General features: G+C 37.7%; 1 protein-coding gene across 1 annotated transcript in view; it reads left to right on the top strand.

Moving 5' to 3' along the window:
• LOC145987296 (aminopeptidase N-like) overlaps positions 1-23,140 on the top strand; it is a 56,173-nt gene extending 33,033 nt beyond the window's left edge. The window contains exons 8-12 of the mRNA XM_083121812.1: positions 997-1,202; positions 7,697-7,864; positions 8,937-9,083; positions 20,157-20,238; positions 22,780-23,140. Coding sequence (XP_082977938.1) covers positions 997-1,202; positions 7,697-7,864; positions 8,937-9,083; positions 20,157-20,238; positions 22,780-22,950 — 774 coding nt within the window. The 3' untranslated portion in view covers positions 22,951-23,140. The remainder of the gene's footprint in view (positions 1-996; positions 1,203-7,696; positions 7,865-8,936; positions 9,084-20,156; positions 20,239-22,779) is intronic.
• Positions 23,141-27,537: the final 4,397 nt, after the last annotated feature.

The following is a 27,537-nucleotide window of genomic DNA, read 5'->3' as shown; positions in this document are numbered from 1 at the left end:
CAACAGACAAAGAATATAAACAAAAGCTTCAAACACAATGCTTAGTATTTTGACAATATCTTGCAGGTACATCATGTAGCTTAGTAACAGACCTGCCAGCATCTGAAACAGAAACTAAGAAGCAGATGCTGTCAACTGCTCATCTGACAATTCTCTGCATTTATCACGAACGGTGAATCTGAGTAAAATGAGACTCTTTATTTCCTTACATAACATAAAAAACTGTCCTTGATAGCGAAATTCTAATCACGGATTTGAATTTCCCATACCAATTTCTTCAGAAGAAATAAAACCTTTGTAGGACAGTGTAATTCTTGGATTTTGTAAACTTTTGCCGTTTGAATCCTCTCAGTGGATGATTCTGTTTATGTAGTTTCTGAAGAAGACATTCATAAGAAGGGTTACAGCAACAAATTATTGTGATGCTCGAGTAGGTGATAACTTATTGAATTTATTGCTCAAATATCAAAATGTGTCATTAATTGCAAATATTATTTAGCTCGACGAATGTATAATATTGGACATTTAAATTGAATGTTAACAATCATGTGCAAGAGTAAAAATGTAGTTCAAAATTCATCTTTACTCTTTGAAAGATTTATTATAGTATTAAAAGTTGTTTTGTATGTTAAAAATTTGAATGTTATGTCACTCTTTGCTGTGTATAATTAAGAACTTGTATCATTGAGGTTATCCACAGTATGGTGGCTATATTTTATTCAGCTCAGCAGGGGAGGATATTGTGACCGTCATCTTTTTATAACATTCACAATTTAAATACGTTAACGATAAGATCTTTGATAAGAAGAAAAACATTTCATCATCACTGTTAGTTCCAAAATGTATTATGGGACATGGTGTAATACACAAAACTCGTAATTTGATTTCTGTGTTTTATTTATAACAAGAATTTATATATTTTGTGCTTGTTGCTAATTTGAAACCTAGCAGCAACATGCTGCATTGTCTAAAATAATGTTTCGGTGTCCCTTGCAGAACTACCTCATTTACCTCACAAACCCAGCCTATCAGGAACTGGGAGACGAGGACCAGGAAGGGGATTCCCCATCAAGAAAGTTGGCGAGGAGATATGTACGAACTCTAAGGGTATTATTCGGAGCCAGCGAGCAGGTTGCAAAGTACAGGCAGGAAGTCCAGAAGTGGATGGAGTCGGAGAACCCGGACAAGGAGGTGCCGGTGGGGTGAGTACTTTTGCTCTTTTCCCCCCCGATACAGACTGTAGGAATAGAAAGTATGGCTAATTTTTTATGAAGCGAGGCCAGATATGAACAACTAGGTGAATATTCTGTGACATTGTAGTAGCCGAGATATAGGACCTGAAGAAGGGAACAGTGGTTCCCGAAGAGTGATCAGCCGAATAATCAGTGATCGGTTAGTTCATTGAACTCTCCAGCCTAATTATTGCCTATTTTTGTGGGAGCAGGAAAAGTTTTTTTTATCCAAAAGGTTTAATATACATCCAGTGGTTCCCGAAACGTTGTCGGTGTCTAAAATAGATACTCATTTAACGTAAGTAATAAATAACTTTGTATTTTTAATTTAGAAATCCGAAAGAATATATATAAAAGTGAGTAAGTCGCACAAACCTGAAGTATAGATTTTGTAGTAGATTTTAAGTCTTTAGCTCTGTTTGTGAACATTGTGTCTTAACTTATAGTAGAGCAAACGTACAGGATAAAATGTCCTAACCCGGAAATAATTGCAACACAAATCTCTTTTGTGCCAGATTGTGCGGAATGGTGTTCTGAATAATACATTAAAAATTCACCATCCAAATGTTTGGGGAAAATGGCGGCAAAAATTCACCTTCAAAACTAAAAAAATGTAATATCTCTAAAGCGGTGTATTGTACACAAAAAGTGAAGATATCCGAAATGAAATTGCAGAAAAGTTCATATATTATGGTTTTTGTTTAATAGAGCTACCATAAATTTAAATTGAATTAGAAAGATTTAAATATTTTCTTTCGTTTTTAGAATTAGAGTATGAATTGGTTTCTAACACATAAAACAACAAATATGCAAGAAAGTAGGTATTTTACGTCCAAAAATTAGTGAACAAAATTCATAGCTTATGAATTCCTCTAGAGATTGCTTTTTATTTCGTGTCTTTAGTGTCAGGTGTTGAGGAGATATGTAGTTTAAAGCAGAGTCATGCGATTCCCTATAGCTTACGTGTTCTGTTTCTTATAATATTGCTGAGAACGTAATACATTGTTTCTGCAGTGTTTCGCTCATTTGTGTTTGTTACGTGTTGTTTTTGTTGTTTAAAAATGTATGTACACAGTAACAGCGATCAGGTGTCTGAACTGAGCGAGGGGGGGACGGGGTGGGGGGTGGACAGTTTACTTTCTAGTGCAATTGAAAGAATCGTATTGAAAATGGAATTCGGGCAGATGATTTTGGGTAAAATCTACTGGTAGGCAAGGCTTAGCATTAAGAGACCATAGTGACTTTAGCTCACAGAAATTTTCTTTTCATGCTAAAAAAAATGTTCTGTATTTTTCGTAAGTATATCGGTCTCCTAAATGATATTATATATAGTTTTATACAATGTGTGTGTATAGATTGAAAAATCGGATCTTGTCAAATGACGTCACTGTGAGTCAAGGGACATCAAAGTTGAAAAATCGGATGTTGACAAATGACATCACTGTGAGTCAAGCGAGCTCATCGCTTTGTACTCCTTCTACATATGAATACCTTTAATATATACTTCTGTTGCAATATTATCTGTTTCCAATTCTGTTCTGTTTCCTATTATTTATCATTCCTCATAATTAGAGCTTCTGAAATGTCTCGTCTGAAGTTCAACAGATCATTTATTTCCTTTCAAGATTCTTTCCCACGTAGCATATCTCTCTCTCATATTCCAGATATTTTTTTATATGAATAATTTAGGTTCTCTTAATCCAACTGCAAATCACTAAGTCAACGAAATGAAATATTACTTCCAAGGTGCATTTTCATGACTTGAAAAATATTCTTTACAAATAAAAAATGAAGTCCATTTTGTCAACACCTCCCATTAAAGCGCTCTACTCCTTTGTCATCCATGTTGTCTGGATAAATCACTGACTGTCATTCAGTTCTCGTGGCAATTACATCACGTCAAAATTTGACATCTTTTGAGCCTACAATAGAGTAGAAAATATATGTAATTCCTTACCTTCATAAATGGTAAAATATAACAGCTAATGAAAAATAGAAACAGATATGAATAGCATTCACAAACACCACGTCCCTCTCCCCCTGGCAAACACGCCAAGGCTTCCCCCCTCACATACACACGCCTACGTCTGCACGCAAACAGTGACTTGCCCAAGAGTTTCGTAGTTCTTCTTACGTTTTAGTTCCTTTTAATTTTTTTTAAAGAAAATTTTGAATCAAAAGGGGTTTTAACCCCTAGCAGCAATCCCTGGGTACGCAACTACATACATTTGGATAAAAAATAACTTAAAATACACAAAAAACCCAATGAAAACCTTAAGTTGTGTACATTTATGTGTACTAAATATCTTGTAACAATATTGGTTCAAGAACTCGTTGCTTTATAATCTTAACACACAACTCACAATGTTGGCAAATTACAACAGATTTTTTAAAAATCTAGCTGCCCCAAAAGACATGAATTTCACAAAATCATATGTGGACACATTAAATTGAACATTATCAAATATTAGACGCATCCTCTGTCTGTAAAAAAAATATTTTTTACTCATAAAAACAAATAAAAGTTTATTCAATTCCGTGGAACAATGACCTGATCGTGTCACACACCTCACAAATGACGTCATCAAGTCTCCAATTTTGTTCGTCTTACAATACCAAAAACGGAAATATTGGCTGATTTGTGATAGAAAGGAGTCGACTCAACGGAAAAACTTCTGAGCACGTTGTAACATTCACTTGGCAAATGACGACGTGGTGTGCGAAAGGAGTATGGAGAGGGGAGGAACTACCCCTATGCCCCCACGTCTAATCATCGCCACTGTTAATATATTGGACTAATACGATACGGTAAAACACACTTCTAAATCCGTCACTTCGCTTTCGAGTCCATTGCAGATACCTGGTGCTAACATGTTACACCCTCACCACCTGACTGCCCGGCATTGCAGTAGAGTCGGGATTGGCAGACCCCCAGACCACAGACAAGATCGATTTTCCCAAAAAATTGTTTAATATTTTGGATTTGTGCAATGAAAATAAATCGAACATTAAGTTGACTAAAAAACATGATATAACATTTTTATACTCTTTACATTATCACTTCCTTTAACGTCGCATCCTATCAGCAGTGCTATTCTCACTGTTCATAGATTGGATAGCACATAAAATTAAAATGGACCAGGATTCAATCCCATGTTTAGGAGTGCAAAGTATACCAGTCCTTATTTATGCAGACGACAGTCATCTTGTCCGAGACAATAGAGTGTTTACAAAGGGACATAGATAGGATATATGAGGGGTGCAACAAATATAAAATGAATGTAAACATTAAAAATAAAAAAAATATTTGCTTTCAAAAATGGCTACATATTTAGCAGACAGGAGACATGGACATACGGGGGGATTTAATCGAGCAGGTTAAAAACTTCACATACCTGAGATCAACACTCTCCCTGACAGTGAAACAAGTCATAAGGACAATAAATAAGCCACCTGAATGCGTTTTCCGGTCATTCAAAACATCTATTCATCAATAATATTAGGAACATTAAACTATGGAGTAGAACTGTGGGGGTTAAGAGGGGAAAACACAACAACAGGCACACAAAGAGAATTTTATAAGAGGGTAATGGGCGTAAGCAGAGGTTGTTAAATATTGGGTGCGATTATCACAAGAGGGCCAAACTACGCTTAGGTGACAATGTTTGGGAATACAGACAAGAGAGGAAAACGTTCACACTTGGGGTTGGGACTTGAAAATTCTCCTATTCAATAGCGGAATGGGTTGGGTATGGGAAGGGAGAGGAGGGGGGGGGGCATTTCAACAGAAAGCCAAATCAGAGCAGACTGCCAAACGAAGACCTCTATCAGGGAACAGCTAAGAGTAAGGGAAAGTTGGTAATCAAAATATATCAATGTTGTGAGGGGAAAAGGAAAGAGGCGCGCTGGCATGGTTCAGACTAGGTGAATGGAAGCAATTAAGGAAGAGAAACGAAGCAGGGGAAACTATATGTTCTTTGTGCGATGAAGAGGAGACGGACGAGCGTATCCTACTGAACTGCCCTTCTACACGTGACCTAAGGGACAAATAGATGAAAAACTTAACATGGAGGGAGGTGATAGAAGTGGTAGACGACAGAATAAAGATACAAGAAGTGGGACAGTAAGTGGGGATATACCTGGGAGAAATAAAGAGGGGTATATTACTAACGTAAAGAGGGGAATATTAATGCACGACTTTAAGGAAAGAGAAAGTGTGTGTAGAATAAAATTTATGTACATCGTACAGCTCGCACTAGGAAGAAAATAAATAAATAATAAAGTACATAGTCACGTTTCTACCTTTTGTGTTAATCGCGACGATGAATGAAGATATTACGGATGAAATGGGACGTGCATGTCACTTTATATATTCCATCTTGGCCTCCCTCTCTTCATGACGCTTCATACTGACCACTCCTGCATGGAGGTTCGCCTGCGAATTAATGGTGTCCTCGATCATTCTCGGTACTACACAACGTTCATTTGTCACATTAAGTAAGAGGATTTTTACATCTGAAACACTCAAAATGGCTTCTGTGTGGCTACCTTTATTCAACATTATTGTTCTCCACAATCTTTCGGAAGCCTCAATACACCGTCTAATACATTAGCGTCTACTTCTGAATTGAGTCGGCTAACGATTATTGAACGTATCTCAGAAATATGTTCCTTTGCAATGCATTTTGCTTCTTCAAGTAGAGAGAGGAGTGCTGCATAAACTATGAAATTACTCCTTGTGTCTCTGGCTATGGCCTTTGCGGTTTGATTTGATATGTTTTCGTTCATATTACGTCGTTTTTCTGTCAATTTTGGCTAACCGCGAACACGAGGACTGATGATGATATGGTGAGATGGATGAAGGGAGAATATGACGACAACACGAGTCCCACAGAGGATTATACTGACTGTGACGTCAGAACCTCGGTAGTCTTCAAAATGCAGTCCAAGGTGCACTACTTGGAAGTGAGGGCCTCTTCCGGTGATCATTGGTTATCGTAGGTATAACAGTATTAACTCCGTAAATGATCTCAAGGATTTGTTGAAGGCCTGAACCTGCAATTACATAAGCAACACATCTCAGGAAACTGATCTTGATATGAAGACCACCCAGCCTTAATATGCAAAAAATTCTGCAATGGACTTTCTGGCAAAGTGACTGATTAAAAACTGTATCATAATACTTCAATGTATTGATACTGTCGGCAATTAGACGTGGGGCATGGGGAGCAATGCCCCTCCCCCCCATACACATTTTTTTTTGTCCCAGCACTATGGTCTCCTAATGCTAAGCCTTGCCTAACAGTGGATGTGACCCAAAATCATCTGCCTGAATTCCATTTTCAATACGATTCTCTCCAATTGCAGTAGGCTATAAAGAAAGTAAACTGTCCATGCCCTCCCCCCTCCCTTGCTTAGTTCAGACATCTAATCGCTGCTACTATGTGTATACATTTTTAAACATCAAAAACAACACGTAACAAACGGAAGTGAACGAAACACTGAAGAAAACAATGTACTATGTTCTCGGCAATATCATAAGAAATGGAACACGTAAAATATCGGGAAACACATGACTGTGCTTTAGACTACATATCTCCTATGAATTTTGTTCAGTAATTTTTGAACGTATATTACATAGTTTCTTACATATTTGCAGTTTTTTGTGTGTCAGGAAACAACTTTTACTCTAATTCTAAAAATGAAAGAAAATATTTGAATCTTTCTAATTCAATTAAGATTTACTGTGGCTCTATCAAACAAAAAACATAATTTAGCAAGTTTTCTGCTCTTTCAATTTGGTTATTTTTACATTTTGTGTACAATGCACCGTTTTCGATATATTACTTGTTTTTAGTTTTCAAGATAATTTTTTGCCGCATTTTTCAAGATGGCGGATTTTCCCCAAACATTTGGATGGTGGATACTTAATGTATTATTCACTACACCATTCCGCACAATCTGGCACAAAAAAAAAACCATTTGTGTTGCAATTATGTTCGGGTGAAATCGTTTATTTTCTCTATTATTAATAATGTATGTAGAGGTAGTAAATGTGTAATTACCATTTTTATACTTCGTTTTAAAAGTTGCTGAAAAAGAAAGATGGTATTCGGCGGTCATTTTGTGGGAGATTGCATTTACCACGTTTGTTTCTCTCGATCTCCTTTGCTTTCATTTGGGTTTTTTATTAGTCCCATCGCCCCCTTGCGTGTAGAAATTATCATTAATGAAATAATTAGCATCAATTGCAATCACCCTTGTTTCTTAATTCAACTTAATTTTGGATATGCTTTGTTCACAGTGAAGGTGAACATAAGTGATATACTAAAGTGGTATGTGGTTCACAAACAATAGCATGATATTATTCAATACATTTAATATTATATATATTGCTATGTCTATAGCGTAGTAGTTTCACTTTTCTTTCAATGTCAATTACGGATTCTGCTTTCTTCCCCTAGCATCTCTAGCCGTGCTCTTTGCCTCATTTCAAAATTTGCATCAAGAGAAGAGTGGGACTTCCTGTTCGAGAGGTATCTCAACCTACCGAGCTCTTACGACTCTGACAACAGAGACCGCTTCCTTTCGAGACTGGCTGCCTGTGTTAGGGACGATTATAAGGTTCAGAGGTGAGTAATGGATTTAACTCTGCATAACTCGCTGAAGGTTTTAACTTAAATCCGATTTAGACGGAAGCCTTTCTTTGCATATTTGCTAGCATATATGCCTTCAAAAATCTTATAGCATTTTTTATGACAGACAGTGTTTTACACTGTTATCGTCGTGAGAACAAAAAAGTGTTTCTTTTAAGTGTTGCAATTGATCGCCCTCCTTGAAATTCTATAAATAAAAAACGGGTGGTCCAATCGGTGTGCAATTCTAGTACGGTGCAGGCAGAAATGTTCTTGACATAATTCTTGATTTTCAGACTTTCAAAATTTGTCTCGTTCTTATCAATCTTTCAAACACCTATTCTTCAGTATTGGATAGTCCTACAAGTACAATATTGGTCTTGTTTTAAAGCTGTTTGTTTCTGTTTTTAAAATCCATTATCATTGTCAATTCATACTTGCGAAACCGATTTTTAACAAATTTTTATTCAATCAAGTAAAGATGTACGTAGAACGTGGAAACACCGCAAACAGCAATGACCTTTTAACCGTGGAAACTGTGAGCTCTCACTGCGAGTCAGTGCGTGCGGTGTTATGTTTAATCTCATTCAAGTCCAAACACAAATCTTAGCATTTTATTCTCAAAAGCTTTGTTCCTCTTTTAATACAAGGGATTCTGTGTGTTAAAACACTCGGGCAATATTGTAGTAATATATGAATTTGCTTATTCTTGTGGAGTTTTATCTTAAATATTTTATATTAGACCATAGAACATTATGAATGGAAAATTTGCTTGCATTACTGAATAAAGTGAACTTCAGAAACTTAAATTAATTGAAACAAGACATTATCAATACATAAGTAAGAGGCATAAGTTAAATTGTTGGTTCAAGAAACTTAGTTACTTTTACAATCTTCGAAGCAAACAGACCTCAATCCCTAGGAGGAAATCTATAACTTGAAGACATATTGATGGTTGTTTTTCCATATAATTGGGTCGTTTACTGTAATTCAATGCAAGTAATTTCATTGAAATGATCTGATATGACTTCATAGCTAAGCTATCTAAAATTAGTTTTAATTGTTGCAGAGTGCTGGATCATATATTGGCCAAGAAAGAAGGAATTTCCATCCGTCAAGCTATTAGATGGGTGTTTTTTTATTCGAATGGCAATTCTTGCGGTAGGAACAACTTGCTGAATCATCTCATTTCCAATCTTAACGGATGGAAATCACTGTAAGTAAGAGTTCAATATTTACAGATTTTCTTGATGCATTAAGGTGCTTGTAGATGAATATTTTTCTCAGGTGAAGCAACTGCTGAAACATGATTACTACTTCTGAATCACTCTGTATCTTTTATATTTCTAAATATCTCCTTTATGCAAATATTTGTTTTAATAATATTTTTTCAAATCCATTTTCGAAACAGAGGCCCCTTCTAGTTCTTCTAGTTCCCTGCACTTTTTTTTGGCTTCTCTGGTCTCACGCGTCTAGTTGATTACACGTTATAAGGTGGAACACCAACTCGTCTATTTCGTGGATTTGGTATCAAGTAGGGCATCTTGTATCTGCACCGTTTGTACTACGTTCTAAAGCGGTGTAGTGTGTGGTGTATGGTCACGTGGTGCGTGCTTACTAATCAAATGAACGTTTAAAGCAGCAGTCAGGGATTTGTTGAATCTTGTGAACTTGGACACAGCTATTCGCTTACTTGTTTAAAAGTAATTTCCTTGCACCAGCCTGACACCTGGATACACCTGCACTACACCTAGTGTCAAAAAGTGCAGTGAACTACACACGGACAGATTAAGTAAAGTAACTATTTCAGGTAGATTTAGGGGATCGTTATTTACGGCTATGACAGCCGGAAGCGACTCGCTCGCTTTGCAAGAGGGATGAGGTGACATCCCAGATAAATAATGGAACACTAACACAAGCAAAGGGACTCGCACCTGTGATATAACAAAAACACTAAATCATTCGATATTAACACTTTGGGGATGACTGGTCTGGCAGGGTTGTAAGATTGATTGTTTATTCATTTGCTTTTATTTACTTTGCTTTTTTGTGCAACTTTTGGGGATGATTGATGACATAATGAAATTGATGAATAGACACTCACAAACATTCATGCCCATGCCTGGATTCAAACCCAGTACCCCTGGCTTCGTAGTGCGATGTGCTAACCACTCCGCCACGAGGGCATGCCGCAGGGTTATAAGAAGAATAGAAAGGGGAATAAAGGAATGTTCGTTTACCTGTAGATCTAGATATGACGACACGGTCCCTGAAATGACACTTCAATAGCGCACCACTCCCGCGGTAACGCTTTACGTATCAATCGACATGAAATTTGTTACAAGGAATGTGAATGGTGTTCTAAGGTAAGTCGATGATGCTGAATTCGAAAATGAAATCAGTTTTTTTCCTATCGGGCTCAGTTTTCTTGTTACACACTAACCTGTACCTAATGCAATTCATGAAAATTCTGCCTATTGGGCTGTGGCTTAACCTATATTTAGTCTACAGATATTGTTGAATAACAGTCATTATATGACCATAGAATGACCAGCACGTTCCTAAGGCCAGGGACCTTCCTCCAATTGCAACAAACCAAATCGTGAATAAGATATAGACATGGCAACACTGTCAATGAGTCATGCCCGAACACGTAGAATCGCAGTGTTGTTTGTTGTCACGTGCGTCTCAGCATTATGAGTTCTGACCGAGTGGGAAGTGACTGCCTTTGATTAGCTTATTCGAAGTTTCAGAAGTAGTGTGTAGTGTTAGTGCATAAGAAAATGCCTCGTACCTGCGTAAATAGCCCCAATTCGTTTTGTTATATATGTGGAGAGATGACATTTAAGTCACAAAAGCGACGAATTACCCCTCTTACAAAGAAGTGCTACGAACTTTATTTTGGGTGTAAAGTTGGGGACCAAGACAAAACATGGGCCCCCACATATGCTGTTTGACCTGTGTTACACTTCTGACAAGCTGGTTAAAAGGATCACGTCACATGTCGTTTGCTGTTCCCATGGTTTTGGAGGGAACCATCAGATCACACAACAGACTGTTATTTCTTTCTGCCTGACCAAAATAGCTGGAATCACGTCGAAAACAAGGAACACTGTGCAGTACCCAAGTTTACTATCAGCCATGAGACCTGTATGTCACAATGAAGAATTGCCGGTACGAAAGCCTCCTGAGAATGTGACTGTGAGTGAAGATGATTGTCGTGACCAACACGGGGAAGAAAGTGCAAGAGGTGAAGAAACTACCGACCCAACATTTAAAGTGTCCGGTTCATCAATGGAGCCATACTTATTGTCACAAGGGGATCTGAACGATCTTACGCGGGATTTAAATTTGTCTAAACAACAGTCTGAACTTTTAGCTTCGCGACTGAAAGGTTGGAATCTCCTCGCTTGCGATACGAAAGTGTGCTTTTTTTCGTCTTCTCAGAATATTTCTCCCACGGAGACATGGTTTTTTGTAATGACATCTCATCCATTATGGATTGTCTTGGCCATGAATACAGTTCATACGATTGGCGTCTTTTCATCGATTCCAGCTGAGTTAGTATGAAAACTGTACTTCTCCATAACGGAAATAAATTCCAAACAGTACCAATTGCCCATGTTGTTAACATGAAGGAGACGTATGAGATCTTGAAACAGCTTCTGACAAATATCCAATATGAGAAATACAAATGGAATATATGCGGAGATCTGAAGGTAATTGCAATTCTGCTTGACATGCAGCTTGGGTACACAAAGCATTGCTGCTTCTTAGGCGAGTGGGACAGCAGAGACAGAAAAAAACACTACTGTGGGAAACAAATGGCCTCTTCATAGTGAATTAGTGCCTGGACAGAAGAATGTGGCGAACACTCCTCTTGTTGATCCCAAAAATGTGTATCTCCCTCCTCTGCACATAAAATTGAGACTAATTAAAAACTTTGTGAAAGCCATGGACAGAACTTCACATGGATTCATGTACTTGCAACAGAAATTCCCAAGAATCAGAGATGCCAAAATTAAAGAAGGAATATTTATTTATAGGGCCTCAAATAAGAGAATTGATGAATGACGAGAATTTCATTCAACAATTAACAGATGTTTGGCTTTTACAAGTGTATGTAAAAACGTTTTAGGCAACCATAAAGCAGAGAAGTATCGCGATATTGTACATGGACTAATTAGATCATACCAACGTATGGGATGCAACATGTCTCTAAAATTACATTTCTTGAATGATCACCTGGACTTCTTCCCAACTAACCTTGGTGCCGTTAGTGACGAACACGGTGAACGGTTTCACCAAGACATTGCTCTAATGGAAAAGCGGTATCAAGGCAAATGGAGTGCCGCAATGCTGTCCTACTACTGCTGGACCTTACGAAGAGATGTTCCTGAGGCAAAGTTTCGTAGGAAATCGGGAAGGAAACATTTTTAGGTATGTTTATAAACTTTCATGTTACTCATTTACTTCATTCCTTTGTATACTGAGACAGATTTATTACCTTTTACGTTTGTAGCACTTTTGTGAAAGCGAATCCTTTCGACCAATACATATAGAACATAGGCTGAGGTAGGAAAATACAAAAAACATTTTTACAGGAAATCTGAGCCCGATGGAGAAATTCTGAAATCAGATCTGCATTCAGGGACTCCGCAACTTCTAGAAACAGCTTGTTTTGTTCTTGTAACATTCACAAATATTTTTTTTGTAGACCAGTGCCAATAACGTGGAGGCACGAACAGTTCAGAGTACAACTGGCTGAGAAATAATCCCTCGAGCTATTTATGGTGGATTTGAATTTCGATCGCTAAAACCGTTGGCGAGTCCGCGTCTGTCGCAAACGGTGCTTTTAGTATGAAGATGCGTTTACTTATTTTTGTTTCATACGATTTCGTATCAGCGGATTTTTCATCCGCTGAAGATTGCAGATTGCCGGTATGTGCTTGTAAGATGCTCCATCCAGCTTCTTCGACCGGGCTTTTTTATGAAGTAATTAGACTATCGAGTTGTGACGCCACGGATCCCGGGTTCGAGTCACGCCTTTGGAATGATACGACACACCTGCCTGGAGCCAAAAAATTGATTTCACAAAGGGAAGTTAATTTTTTGTTTGTGAAGTGTACCCAGCCTGTCCAGTCAATTGGAGAAAACAATTTATTTACACCAACCCCAAAAAATAATGTTATACAAGGGGAGTGAAAAGATGGAAAAAAATAACAGAAAACCATGCACTTAATATTCTAAACATGCTGGAATAAGCACTGGACCATTTTCCGGTTCACTATATTGACGGCATGCGTATTATTAGACTTCAGCTGGTGCTGACAGAGCATTCTCTCATGTCAGGTGCTGACGTCGAACACGTTTATCACGTGTCACACTGAACATTAAAACACTTAAACACACGTTGAGAGAGAAAAAAAGGATCCGTAATGCTGATTCCCTGTCAAAGGGTAAGTCCCTCTTGAACATTGTTTGGGTCACTCGAATTGTCCATACACTTTGAACCGTTAGTTTCATATATAAATATTTTTTTTTTAAAAAAAAAAACTTATCGAGGCACACTCGAGAAGAAAGAAAATTGGCATAAAATATATACAGAGGTATAACCTGAAGGGTTTACCTGTGGAGTATCTGTCAAACAAATAATGAAATTATATACAATAGACAAGGATTTTTTTTTAAAACAAAATCAAATATTACATGAATACATGGGCCATGGCGCCCCAAAAAACTATTGTCTGTCTCTTTCATACATTTCATTTCTAAACTAATGTTGTTGAGGTCAGAAATTTTATTAAAAAGTTTGTCAAGTCTTTCTGCGATGTCATAAAAAAAACTCTTCCGTGATGGTACACTCTATAAGTTTGTGTTTTCTACATGAAGTATAGACTTGAAAACGATGTGAGGCCATTGGGGACAGAAAAAAATACCATGAAACGTTCTTTATTCACTGACGTAGTATACTCCATTAGCAATCGCTGTGGTGAGCGTTTATTGGGTAATGGAGATCGTCCGTAACGTTCTAAAAGGTCCAGCGACGGGGGTCGAACACACGAACTATTTGGGCGTATCTTTGCGAACCTGGGGTCGACGGGCGGCGACTGCACTGTTATCCTGGAAGGTGCGACGATGTCACTGGAACGGACTGATGTGTAGATAAATTGGGCGATGGAAAAGGGGCGGCTGCCGATGCGGAAAGGACAGGTGGAGCCCTGAACATTCTTGATGTGAGGCCCTGTCTCATGCAAACCATAAGGTGTGGCGAGACTGTAGGGTCTAGCCCCACTAGGCTGTATGGCTACGTCCTTGGTAGCGAGACGCGCTAAATACGTCGGGTGGCCTGAACGACGAAAAACTAACGAAAACGTGTGAAAAAAAAAATTTGGAGGATGGAAAAACATTCAAATGAATGTAGCGGGAAGGGTCCAAAAGAACTAACTAACTAACTCCCTAGCCTTCTTAAACCCGAAGGTTCATGGCTGCAGCAACACAGGCCTTCCATCTTTCCCTATCTTGAGCAAGTTCTATATACTCTTTTCCATCCCTACCGATTTCCCTTAGGTCCATCTCAACGTTGTCCCTCCATCTTCGTCTTGGTCTTCCTACAGGTCTCTTACCATCAGGTTTCCCAACAAGAATCCTGTAAACTCCTCTTTCCTCTCCCATTCGTGCCACATGGCCTGCCCACCTAAGTCTTCTTGATTTCATTATTCTAATAATATCTGGACATGAATACAAATTATGTAGTTCTAAATTATGTAACCTTCTCCACTCACCTGTCTCCTCATCCCTTTTAGGTCCAAAGATTTTCCTAAGGATTTTATTTTCAAATACTCTCAATTTATGTTCCTCTTTCAATGTAAGGGACCAAGTTTCACATCCATATAAGACAACAGGCAAAATTACTGTTTTGTATATTTTAACTTTTAGTTTATTAGATATTAAACGAGAAGACAAAAGTTTATGAAGAGAAAAGTAACATGCATTTCCTGAATTAAGCCTACTTTTTATTTCCTCTTTAATATAATTTACATTTGTTAATATTACTCCTAAATATTTGAATTTGGAAACTGGTTCAAACGAGTTGTTATCAATAATTAGATTTTGATTATTACCTAACACTTGGTTTCGGCCTGTAAGCATATATTTAGTTTTCTCTTTGTTAACTTCCAAACCTATCTCTTTAGCAGTTTTGAAAAATATTTTAGCATTATTCTTAATTGTATTTACATCATCCCCCAGTAAGTCTACATCATCTGCATATGCTAACAACTGAGTCACACCATTTAATTTTAGTCCTTCTTTAGTTTATTTTACCTTCCTAACAGCATATTCTAAGGCAAAATTAAAGAGCAATGGAGATAATGCATCTCCTTGTTTTAACCCATCATGAATTGTAAATTTGTCAGACATATTAATACCCACATGAATTTTACTTTCTGTTTCACTGGTGCATATTTTATCATACTAACAAGCTTCTTAGGTATTCCAAACTCTACTAATATATTATATAATTTATCTCTTTTGACCGAATCATATGCTTTTTTGAAATCAATGAATAGCTGATGGACATTTTGATTATATTCCCACTTTTTTTCAAGTGTCTGTCTGATGTGAAAAATTTGATCTGTAGTTGATCTGTTACGTTTAAATCCACATTGATAATCACCTATAATTTCATTAGCATATGGGGTTAGTCTTGTTAAAAGAATGTTAGATAATATTTTTATATGTTGTTGAGAGTAGAGAAATTCCACGGTAATTATTGCAGTTCATTTTATCACCTTTCTTAAACACAGGAACAATTATGGATTCTTTCCACTGTTGAGGGATTTCTTCTTTATTCCATATTAAAGAAATTAATTTATGAATTTGACATATTAATGAATTTCCACCATATTTAATTAACTCAGCTTGTATTAAATCAATGCCAGGTGCTTTGTTATTCTTTAGCCTTTTAATAGCATCTTTAACTTCAGTCAAGTTAGGTTCTGGAACTAAAGGTTCTGCTGTGTGTACTTCATTTACTTCTGATTTATCTCCTACATGGACATTTAAAAGGTCATTAAAGTAGTTCTTCCATCTATTTAGAATATCGCTTGGGTCAGCTAGAAAATCACCGTCTTTATCTTTTATCAAGTTTACTTTAGGTTTCCACCCCTTTCTAAACTCATTTACACCTTTATATAAATCTCTGATATTTTTATTTTTGCTGTTTGTTTCAATTTCGTTAATTTTGCTTTTCAAGTAATCTCTTTTTTTACTTCTAAACGTGGCGTTAACTTCTCGCTTTATTCTATTATAATTGTTTAGATTTGTATCATCAGAGTTATTTAACCACCTAAGTCTAGCCTGATTTCTTATTTGTATTAGATTATGACATTCATTATCAAACCATGGCTTACTTTTTCTCGGTTTATGGTATCCTATACTTTCTTTAGCTGTTGATTCTATTGAATTACGTAAGGGTCCAAAAGAACCGGACATCAATTATATCCTAATCGGAGGAGGGAGGTACGAGCTAACGGAGCCAAAAGAAATAAAGAAAAGTGTTCATGTATTTCGCGGGGGGAAATAAATGAAAGAAAAGCAAAGCAAACTCCACCACGTACAAAATCTAAGGTAGGCGACGCCAAGGGTCCCGGGTTCGAATCCCCCCCGGGCTTGGTTGTTTGTGAATGTCCATTCATCAATTTCATCATTTCATCACTCATCCCCATCTTTGCAAATTAGCCAAGAGGCATAAACCGCCAAGTAAAATAAACTAAATCGATAAATAAATAAATAAAATCTAACGTAGATTATGGGGATCGTTATCTACGGCTATGACAGCCGCAAGCGACTGGCTCGCTTCGCAAGAGGGACGCAAAGGTGATGAGGTGACACCCCAGATAATTAATGGAACACTAACACAAGCAAATGGGCTCGCCCCTGTGAAATAAGAACAACACTAAATCATTCGATATTAACACCTCGGTGATGACTGTTCTGGCAGGGTTGTAAGAAGAATAGAAAGGGGAATAAAGGAATGTTCGTTTACCTGTAGATCTAGATGTGACGACACGGTCCCTGAAATGACACTTCAATAGCGCACCACTCCCCGTGGTAACGCTTTACGTATCAATCGATAATCAGCCAATAACGTGGAGGCAGAAACAGTTCACACGATAAATTCTGAGTACAACTGGGGCTGAGAAATAATCCCTCGAGCTATTTATGGTGGATTCGAATTTCTATCGTTAAAACCGTTGGCGAGTCCGTGTCTGTCGCAAACGGTGCTTAATCATAAACCTGCGTTTACTTATTCTTGTTTCATACGATTTCGTGTCAGCGGATTTTTCATCCGCTGAAGATTGCCGATTGTCGGTGTGTGCTTGTAGAAAGCTCTTTCCAGTTTCTTCGACCGGGCCTCCTTATGAAGTGATTAGACTATCGAGTTATGACTCCAGTGGTCCTGAGTTCGAGTCACGCTTTTGGCATGATACGCTATTACTAAAATTGAGTAGTTATAATAGATTCACGATACTTTGAATTCTTTTGGATAGGGAGATAACGTAGATAAGATAACCTTTTTGTTTGTGTGTTTATCTACCAAAAACGAGATTCTCTGAATGACAGTATCTTCTGCTCATCAAAATGTTTGGAAGCGTTGCAATGGGTACAATTTGGATTGAAGGATTTAGGGGGATACAGTAACCCCATCCAAAAATTGGAGGAGGTACTATGCGTCCCTATTTCTCCAGTCTTTGGTATTTTAAATAGCCATTTTCCTTTACACTGCATTCAATTTTTATTGCTTAACATTTATGCTGTGGTGACAAATAGGCTTCAGTCTTTTTTTCCGAGAAGAATTACTATCATATGTCAAAAATAGATTATTGTTAATACAAGATAAAAATTACATTATTTTTTAGTGTGTGATCAAAAACAATTTTTAAAAGAAATCGTTGATACCCAATTGAGTGTTCCGCCCAAAAATACACAGGTGCAAAACAAACAAACATTCAAATCGTACAGACAGTCCGTGTCGAGTTCGCTGCACTTTTTGACACTAGGTGTAGTGCAGGTGTATCAAGGTGTCACACCCAATGATTGTTTAAGATATTGTTTATATAATTGATTTCAATCTGTGTTACTGGTGAAATAAGACAATCTAACCTACCGAACACGGAAGAACTACATTCACAGAAACGCTGACCAAAGTCAACAGGATATAAACGTTGATAGAGTCATATAAAAGAAGTAGCAGAAATAATTTATTTGCAGTATTAAGCAGTTTGTATAGAAACATATTTGCTGGTCCAGTCACGGTAAACTTAGCATAATGTCTACACTTGTTTAAATTGTACTTTTGGAGATTTAAGAAGGGTGCACAGTCATAATTTACAGAAATGATGTTTGGAAATTTAATATTGGTTTTAATTGCAGCATCTGTTTAAATTAACGGCTTCCATTATGTTAAGGATCTTCACAGAAAACACCTTCTCAATTTGCAGTTGGCTTTAAGAGAACATTTACATGAAAAAAGTCTTCTGAAATCTGTATATCTTTTCTGAGTAGGTTTTCAATGCGGAGCTCCATATTCGGAAATATATTCTTAAATTCCACGGACTGTTTCCATATGAATGTACATAATTGTAATATATGGAGAGGAAAAACTACTAGAGCTATAAAACAAAACACTCAATTGCCTTTCTTCTGGACATTAATTTTCGAGTACTCACGTGACCAACTGCAAATAAATTTCAAAATTCCACTACGAAGTTCTGCCTTGTGCTTATACTTTCTGTTTTTGTTATTGTGTATGTCTCATACTCCTTGAACTAATCACGACGATAAGGAAATGAAGATAGGATAAACACAATGATATATCGATGCCAGAACAGGTTTCGAACCTGGAAACTCTAGCTTTGATTTACTATTTTCGAATGGTTTTAAATTAAGAGAGCGTACACGGATAATGGTAACATTTGGCCAAATTACGGGAGGAACAGATTATATTCTCGCCCCGGACATAGAAATCTATAACTAGCTTGGTACATTGGTACAGCGTGTTGTGAAAGTCACGCAGCTCTCATTAATCGCTTATTATATAAAACTGTGATAGATATTGACACCTTTTTGTATTATTAAGTTTTGTGCTTTGACATACTTTTAAAATATGATTAGTTTCCAGTTCAATCATTCATTTTGGTTTTGGGACGAGATAGCACATGACTGCAGACTGTGTGACATGGCGCGGATGCCGGCATTTTCGACCCGTGACGTCCCACATATTTTTAAGCACACATATTTATCATGCATATTTATCTTACATAACGAGTACTAACCTGTGTTATAAGAGTTGTTCAAAGTGGTGGCCAACTGCATTCACACATTTCCGGCATCTTTTGATGAAATTTTGATTGGCGTATTTCTTCTGTTTGCAAGTTGTTTTCTTGCCATTGTTAACCCCTGCAGGACGCGTGCTGGATAAAAAATATTCAGAAGAGAATTGCTTCTTAAGTCCCAATTTTACTTCTTTCGAAGCATGTAAATAATAATATATTCAAGGAAAAACATAATTTCATTAAGTTTGAACGTTTTTTTTTTCAATACGCATACATGAAGTTGAGAAAAAATGAAAGAGAAAAGACGGTAAGAAGAGCGTTTTCTGCCATACCATAACAACGCGCCCTGGGTAAAAGAAAACAAAACAGATAAATAAATATTTCTCAAGCCTGAATTGTAATTGTTTTAAGGCATGCAATTAGTAATACCTTCATTGATTAATATCATTTTATTGATTTTTAACATTTGAATTGAATCACACATTTGATAAGACGAGGAAAAAAATAACACGTTTGGAATATCAAACTGAAACATATCACCGCGAGTTGGGTGAAATTTATCCAGGCAGTGTTGCTACAGCACTGAGAGCGGAACTAAGTGACTATTATTTGTGGGGAACCCTAAAAAGTAGAGTCTATAGAAACAATCTCTACATTATATATAAACTGAAAGACAATGTACGTACGAACAGAACTTGGAAGAATTACAAAAGAGGAACTTTTGCATGTCACAAAATGTCATCAAAAAGTGCCGAGAATGCAGTTGGCCACCACTTTGAACAACTGTTATAACACAGATTAGTACTCGTTATGCAATATATATACATGCATGTTAAATATTTTTGCTTAAAAATAAGCAATACGTCACGAGTCGAAAATGGCGGCATCCGCGACATGCCGCGCAGCCTGCAGTCAAAATGAACTCACTGATACGTGTTATTGTTTGACAGGGATGCTGACCACCCTACATTGTGGATAGATATGTTTACATCTTCCATTGGGCGTATCAATACAGAGGAATATCTGCAGAAGGTATGATTTTTTTCTGTTTCTTTTTCTTTTAGATTAATGATACATTCTCTCCATTTGTTGATTGTCATTGAGCCCTTCCCTACAAAGATAGCACAGTAAGCTTTCTTCAAGCTTCAAACACGCTTTTCATGTAAAGCGAACAATTTTGCTTTAAGCATACAACAGGCTTGAATCAAGTCAACTAGTTACCACGTGTCAAGCAAGCTTGTCACCGAAAGCTGCATGCTTGAAACAAGTTTGCATCATGTATTCAACTGTCTTTGACAAGCTGCAAGCAAGGTACATCAAGCTTGCCAAAAGTTTTCGTGCTATTTCGGTATCTTCGCAGTTTTCCTTTCAAAGCATTAGCTGTACGGTAAGCGACATAAATGATTATAGTTTACCTTATAGTTAAGAAAAAGCATTTTGTAAGCATGGTGGCATAACATTTCAGGATTATATATTTCACGTGAAGAATGATCGGCAAAGTTGATGGTAAGGATTTAGTATAAGTTTGTTTTTAAGCCACTTTTTGCAAATATAGGCTAATCGAGACAGGACCTAGAGTTTAAAGTGGAAACTGAACCACTATGTGCCTTCGCAAACCCTTTATTACAAGGCGTTACCACTAGGCATTTGGAGAGACCCCATTGGTGGCAAGGAAGTCTCGACGTAATATGTTGATGACATAAGCATGAATGGAGTAATAATATCCTCCCTTCCCATCAATCATTTAAAATTGACTGTACAGTAAAATCTACCATAGAGCATAGACTAGACTTTCAGTTATTCAGTCTGTGGAGACATTGTTGATTCTGATGTACAACATTATGGTTACAGTCAATGCCGGATCTACAAATCTTGCACCCACCCCGCAAGATATTATCAAAGGCACCCTCTACTTACCTACCTTTACACACCTACCTTTACTTGTCTCCGGGACCCGCTGGACTTTGGAGTTTTGCGGCTTGTAGATCCGGCGATGGTTACGCTCCTCATTCGAACGCCAGTTCGGTATCTATGACACAGCTCGAGAGGAAACCGTCCGGTCTTGTATCTGGTTTCGAGCCCCCACCTGTTTTTTTCTTCTGAAAAGCGCTGTTGTCACTTTAACTTGCAGTGTTTAGACATCCATTCATTCACTGCAACGTTATACTCTCAAGGCCTCTACATTGTAAAAAAAAAAGCACAACACAACCGAGCAAAGATAACGCAACTGCAACTTCACGTTAAGAAATTTATAGAGAAACTGAATTGGCAGGTTGACAGTGCCTTAAACGAACGCTGTTGGTGGGAATGTTTTGAGGGGCGGATATTTTCGGCTCGACATGGACCTGATCTGTGGTTGTCAGAGGGAAACTGATCTTTCTGAGTTTTGTTTGAAGTAAAGTGGCGTTCAATGCGTACTGGGACTTTATTAGCTAGAGAAGTGAACATGCCCCCTCTTATATCCTAGAATAAATCTAAATGCTATTGGCATGCATCAACAATGTTAGCAACAATCTTGAGTAACTGTAAGTATGAAGAAATTTCAAATTCTGTTTTTAGAATTATTATTTTCTTTCACTCAGAGGTAAAATTACATTTAATATTTCTTCCCGATCGAAACACTGTTGCCTTGTAATCAATGCGTGCAGTGTTCGATCCCCGATGGAGGCAGATTGCACAGTGACTCGGATCCCACTTCAGTTCTGATTAGCCTATCTAAGCATAAAATGACTTTTAACAAATTTGAATTAGATCAGAAAGAAAGAAATCTCTCGTGGTTGCTTCGAAATGAATCGTTCCTGAATCAGTGATGAATTCACGAGGTAGACCGGGGGGAGGGGGATAAGTCCCCCGCTTCCCAAAAAATTCAATAACGTGCCAGAGCATTCGGACAGTAGTTTAGAAATTTGGCAACCATGTTCACCTTTTCTATCATCCACTTTAATTTAACGCAGAACGAACTTTTTGTGAATTTCTCCCCATAAAAGACTTATAATTAAAAGTCAAAAGAATGAATACATTTTAATATTGTTTGGTTTGCTAACTAGGAATATGTAATAAATATTCATTTGCACGGAAACTCAATCATATGCACATGCAGGGATGCTGTAATGTGAATTTCAATTGTCGCAGCGAATGTCAACTTCTTGCAGATATTTCAATGGTTAGCCAAGGAACAATTTGCTGTGGAATGGTGGTGACGTGCTTGTGCAGTCTTATCTAAATTTAAACATAATTTAATTACATGTCAGAAGTAAGGGTAATTTTGAAATATTAGTGTTGATTTTATTGATGTTACAATTCGCCCCTGACATTCCCTCCCCGTGAAGTTTGGAGGAACGTATCTGGATTCAAAACTGTCCTGAATCATGGTAAAGATAGGGACTTGAATCACGGTGTGGCTAGTGGGTCACAGGAGGAACGTTTTCATTCCCACCAAAATCGGAGCAAATCATATAATCATAATAAGTATCTTTAATATTCCTATTACTGGGGGCGCCCAGCCTAAAACAGGGCTATCTTGTGTATAATAGATATGTTCCAGTTCCTAATTAGACCTTACTTTGTCTGCAGGCGAAGAAACTTTACGACGATCACAAAGGAGAATTTGGTTCTGCAGAAGAAGAGATTGTCGAAGAGCTGTCAAGAGACAAGGCGAGGGTTCAATGGACACAAGAGAACGCTGGTGTAATAAAGGAGGCTTTGGAAGAAATTAACAAGCAATTTGAGGACGAGAGCCTATGAGTTCTTTCCTACGAATTCTTCCACAGTATTCTGGTCCATGTGACATAACAATCAAAGCTTGACAATAAGTCACCAACATTCAAGACATTTATCTATTGTTGACGTTTTTATATTGTAGTATAACCTTGCACAGAGTGCCAACTACTGTCGAAAGTGTATCATTATATAAACTGGTACATAATATAGTCAGTTTGCATGTAACAGCTTTTTATTGTATTCGTATGTTCTTGACCATTTGGATTTCGATACATATTTTAGGATAAGTCTCTCTCCCTGTGTGCCGTCTTGTTCTACACTGATCGCAGGCCCAACTGGCGGCTGAACTACTTTTTGCCACATAGCTTTATCTGTCCACCAAATCGCTTCGGGGGGTGTGTGCCTCGTTGAACAACATGACAACATGCTGTGTATCACACGTTCATTTGTCTCGTCACGCCAGGATCTTTCGGTGCTTTCTGACTCAAAAATGCCCGATGTCAGTCGAAGAGAATTTAACTGATCACTGATTCGTTGTTTCCCAGCCGCCGGTTGGCTTGGGTCATAAACGCTCCACGCCAGTCCGTGCGCCTTGTCCGTGAGCGATCACCTGCCAGGAAGGTTCGTTCCTCGCTGTTTAGCTACGTGAGAGCACTGGAATACGTGTACCGTGAGATTCCGAGAACTGCTGTGGTCGAGTGGTCAGCACATCGCGCTGCGACGCCAAGGGACCCAGGTTCGAATCCCGCTCCGGCATGGTTGTTTGTGAATGTCCATTCATCAATTTCATCACTCATCCTCATCTTCGCAAATTATCAAAGAGGCACAAGACGCGAGGTAAAACAAAATTAAAAAATTAAAAAAAACAACAACTTAGAACTGTGTTAGTGCTTTTATTTAATGAAAAGTAAAAGGAGAGATATGATTCTAGGAAATACCAAACTGATAAGCTTTGTGTCTGATTGCAAAGCCCAGTGCAATGGATTTATATATGAACAGTTTAACCTTAACGTCTACGAAATCTCGGCAATACAGATTCCGACAAATGGAAGATGTGTTTATTTGAAACTAGTGCGACTGCGAACGATGACGAAATTGCTTGAACAATACCCCGGTGAAATAAAATTCATCTAGGAATAATTGGACGGTAGTGAAAGTGACATTTAGCGACGCAGGTAGGGTAGTGGAATTCATTAACGTATTCTATTTACCAGTGGAAGTTCATAATATGCAAGTGCGTGAAAAACTCGGTGACAACGGCACTGTAGATATTACCGATGGAATGTGGAGACCAAAATTCCGGTATCTAGTGCACATTGGCGTACACTTGGCAAAAATGTCCTTGAAGAAGCCTATTCCATCCATTGTGACTGTCTGTAATTATAAACCTTACGTGATATATTCTGGTCAGAACTCAACGTGTGAGGTTTGTGGTTCGAATGGACATTTGAGATCTATCTGAGAACGGCGAAAACCGACTGTACTGCATGTACCAACACGACCAAATAGAACTTATTGATGTTGTTTTGAACAAATTGACCAATGACGGGAATGCAGAGGAAACAGCAGGCAACCGAACAACCAGAAAGGGCAACTACCAGAGTCACAACGACATGGAACAAACACAGCAAGAAAAGACACCAGAGATAGAAGCAAAAAACATGACAAACAAAATTCAAGAAGAGAACCAACAGCAGGTTGTTAGCGAACATACCCCACCTTTACCCCCTCCCGCAGCAAGCCGACCCCATACCAATCTTCAAAATGAGAAAAGGGAATCTGAAGAAGACAGTGACTTGTTCTCAAACTACGAAAGCGACACCAGCAACAAAGTAAAGGTAAGTCAAAGTACGCTTAAAAGAAAACTGAAACACAAATTAGAGGAAAATCAAATTCAGTAGCTAAACGATGTTCCACCAGAAAAATGAGAAACTACTACCAGAACAGTGCTTCAAAATTCAGTCTAGCTCCTCCGGAAGTCGTCACAGTTTTAACCAACACCGGTGCTGGAAGTGAGGAAAGTGGTACATGAATACGACGACCAGTGTAACAAATAATTATGGGGAATATAAACAACATAACGTGTATACTAGTTCTAATTTGGTTAGTTGTACTGTTAAATAGGATAATAGAAACGCAAGTGATACGGGTGGTAAACATAAATATAATTAAAATGCAAAGTGAAACAAAGTTAAAGTCTCTCCGTAGATTTCTTCAAAACTCAAGTATTGACGTAGCACTACTGCATGAAGTCGTTAGAAAGTACTTAGATTGCCATCACATATGTATCGAGTATAATAATTGCATCGAAATTTTTGGGGGATTTGTTCCCTTCAAATAATATAAAACTCAAGATTTATATATTTTTGCAAAATATATATAAACATTTTACACCTTAAATGCACCAAATTTAATCCATTAGATGAAGAAAAGAAAGTGTTTAAGGGTGTTATCGAAGGGGCGGGAGAAATATCCAACTCTTACATATTAAGCCTTAATTGACACGTGTGTTCTGGGTGGTATTCTGAATTAAACTTTGGGGGTGACAGTATTCAACTCTAGGTCATAGATTATGGCGGAAATTTTAGTTAGAGGGGGATTGAGCACTAAATTGAGGGGGTATCCAATTCTTGTGTATTTCTATTGTCTATGACTATTGCGGAGATTCTGGTGTGGAGACTGAGAATGACCTTTTTGGAGGAGGCAATATCAACAGTAATTCTAAAATTGGCATGGAAATTTTTGTGGTAGGATTGAGTATTAAATTCAAAGGCCGAGATAGGAAGCACTTGATAAATGCTAAATCTTAGGTTGTCAAGGGATTTCTGTAGTGGAGAGAGTTCGAACATGAAATTTTGGATACTGTATTTAGCGATATGATATCCACACGTTTTCGACCCGAGCGTACCAAAAGAGAAGCTGGGAAAGATTAAATATCTCGGGATCCTAAGAAAGTATTGACACCCCATTAAAATAATATTTGAAAGCCTGAAAAGAAATGGATGTAAACATTTTCTTGCTCGCTTCGCTCGCAATATTCTCTTACGAGGATGCGTGTTTGAAGCTTTACTCAGGTGAATTTGAAATTTTATACTATAGCTGCATTACAAGACAAACGATATTCTCGATATTCATGAATAACATCACTTCTTAAAATATAGTGCTTAGTGTTGGTATATTGCTTCATTTAAAGCAGGTGCATCGTATTATATTATCGCTCTGAGTGTAAGATTTTCTAGCTAGGGTTCTGTATGTCTCGTGAAACAAGAATTCAATCGGTCATACATCTGGAGCATGTTATTTGGTTTGAATTTTCTTTCATTATTTTAAGTTGTGTAAATAATTGTGTTAAATACTAAAATTATAAAATAAACACTATTAAAATGCATATTTACATAATTAAATTTACTACATTGAACCAATCAATAAGTTTTTCGAAAATCGATCGATTCATTTATTTATTTGAAAAGTCCTGAATACAGAAAACTCCATTTTTCATCACAATATCAACCGGAAAATAAATTAAATTAAATTTAAAAATATGGACAGTTTAACTTGGTATTTCAATCAAATAGACATCAATTATTATGTATTCATCCGAACTATTTTGGGGGGATTACGATGAACGATTTTAGGGGCAGCCTTGAGTGATGGGCAACACGGTTCAGGGAGGAGGAGCAGATCAAATATAGTGCTCAGTAAAGCTACGAAAAAAGTTTATTTTTGGTAGACACGCTGTCGTAATTAAATACTTCGTGAGGATTACGATATGATTTGAGGGGACGCATGACATGATATTGGGGGAGATGGGCACCCCTGAGACAGCGTTAAGGCGTTCACTCGTCTTGAGATCGTTCGCTGCGGGACGGCGTAGGTTCGAATCCGGCTCTGGTCGGAATTTATTCGGCCTACGTATAGGGCCGGTGGCAACCCACCATCGTGAGGAAATTGGGGAGCTCCGAGTGAGTGAGCGTAATCCGGTCGCGAAGTCCTACAACGGCTGGGGGTCGGTCGGGCTGACCACCCGTCCCCCTAGTCTGGCTGCAGATCTCCACGCCCCCTTGGTGGCTCGCGTGGGAGGGAGGCCAGCAGTCGGTAGGTAAGCCTTGGCCCGATATTGGGCTGTTGCGCTTTTGGATTATTATTATAGTAACGTAGTATGACCATTGTTTCTTTTTTCATGGAAATTAAAGAAGTAATGGATTTCTGTTTTTTTTTAAAAAAAAAGACCTAGTAATAGCTATAGATTTAAAAGTAAAAATCAATCGTTTCGTGTCCAATAAAAAGAGGACTTCCTCAAGACTACCATTTTTCGTAATGGCATTGGACCCTTTTCTACAGCATTGTCACAAGACCGTTAACTCTTATTTATTTATTTATTTATTTGCCTTCTACAGAGAAAGGATGGATATCTCCAATTACAGAGGCATTAATATAACATAAATAATGTGAACATGAATATAAATGAGATTAAATAACATGCATACATATTACATAGTTATTAACTATAACATAAGTACACTTATATAACGTAGAGTAATGACGTGCTCGCACACACACACACATACACACCCACACATACACACACACACACATATATATATATATACA

The sequence above is a fragment of the Lepisma saccharinum genome, chromosome 4 (assembly GCF_977018435.1).
Source record: "Lepisma saccharinum chromosome 4, izLepSacc3.1, whole genome shotgun sequence".
Taxonomy (NCBI): domain Eukaryota; kingdom Metazoa; phylum Arthropoda; class Insecta; order Zygentoma; family Lepismatidae; genus Lepisma; species Lepisma saccharinum.
This window is presented reverse-complemented; position numbering and strand designations above follow the sequence as displayed.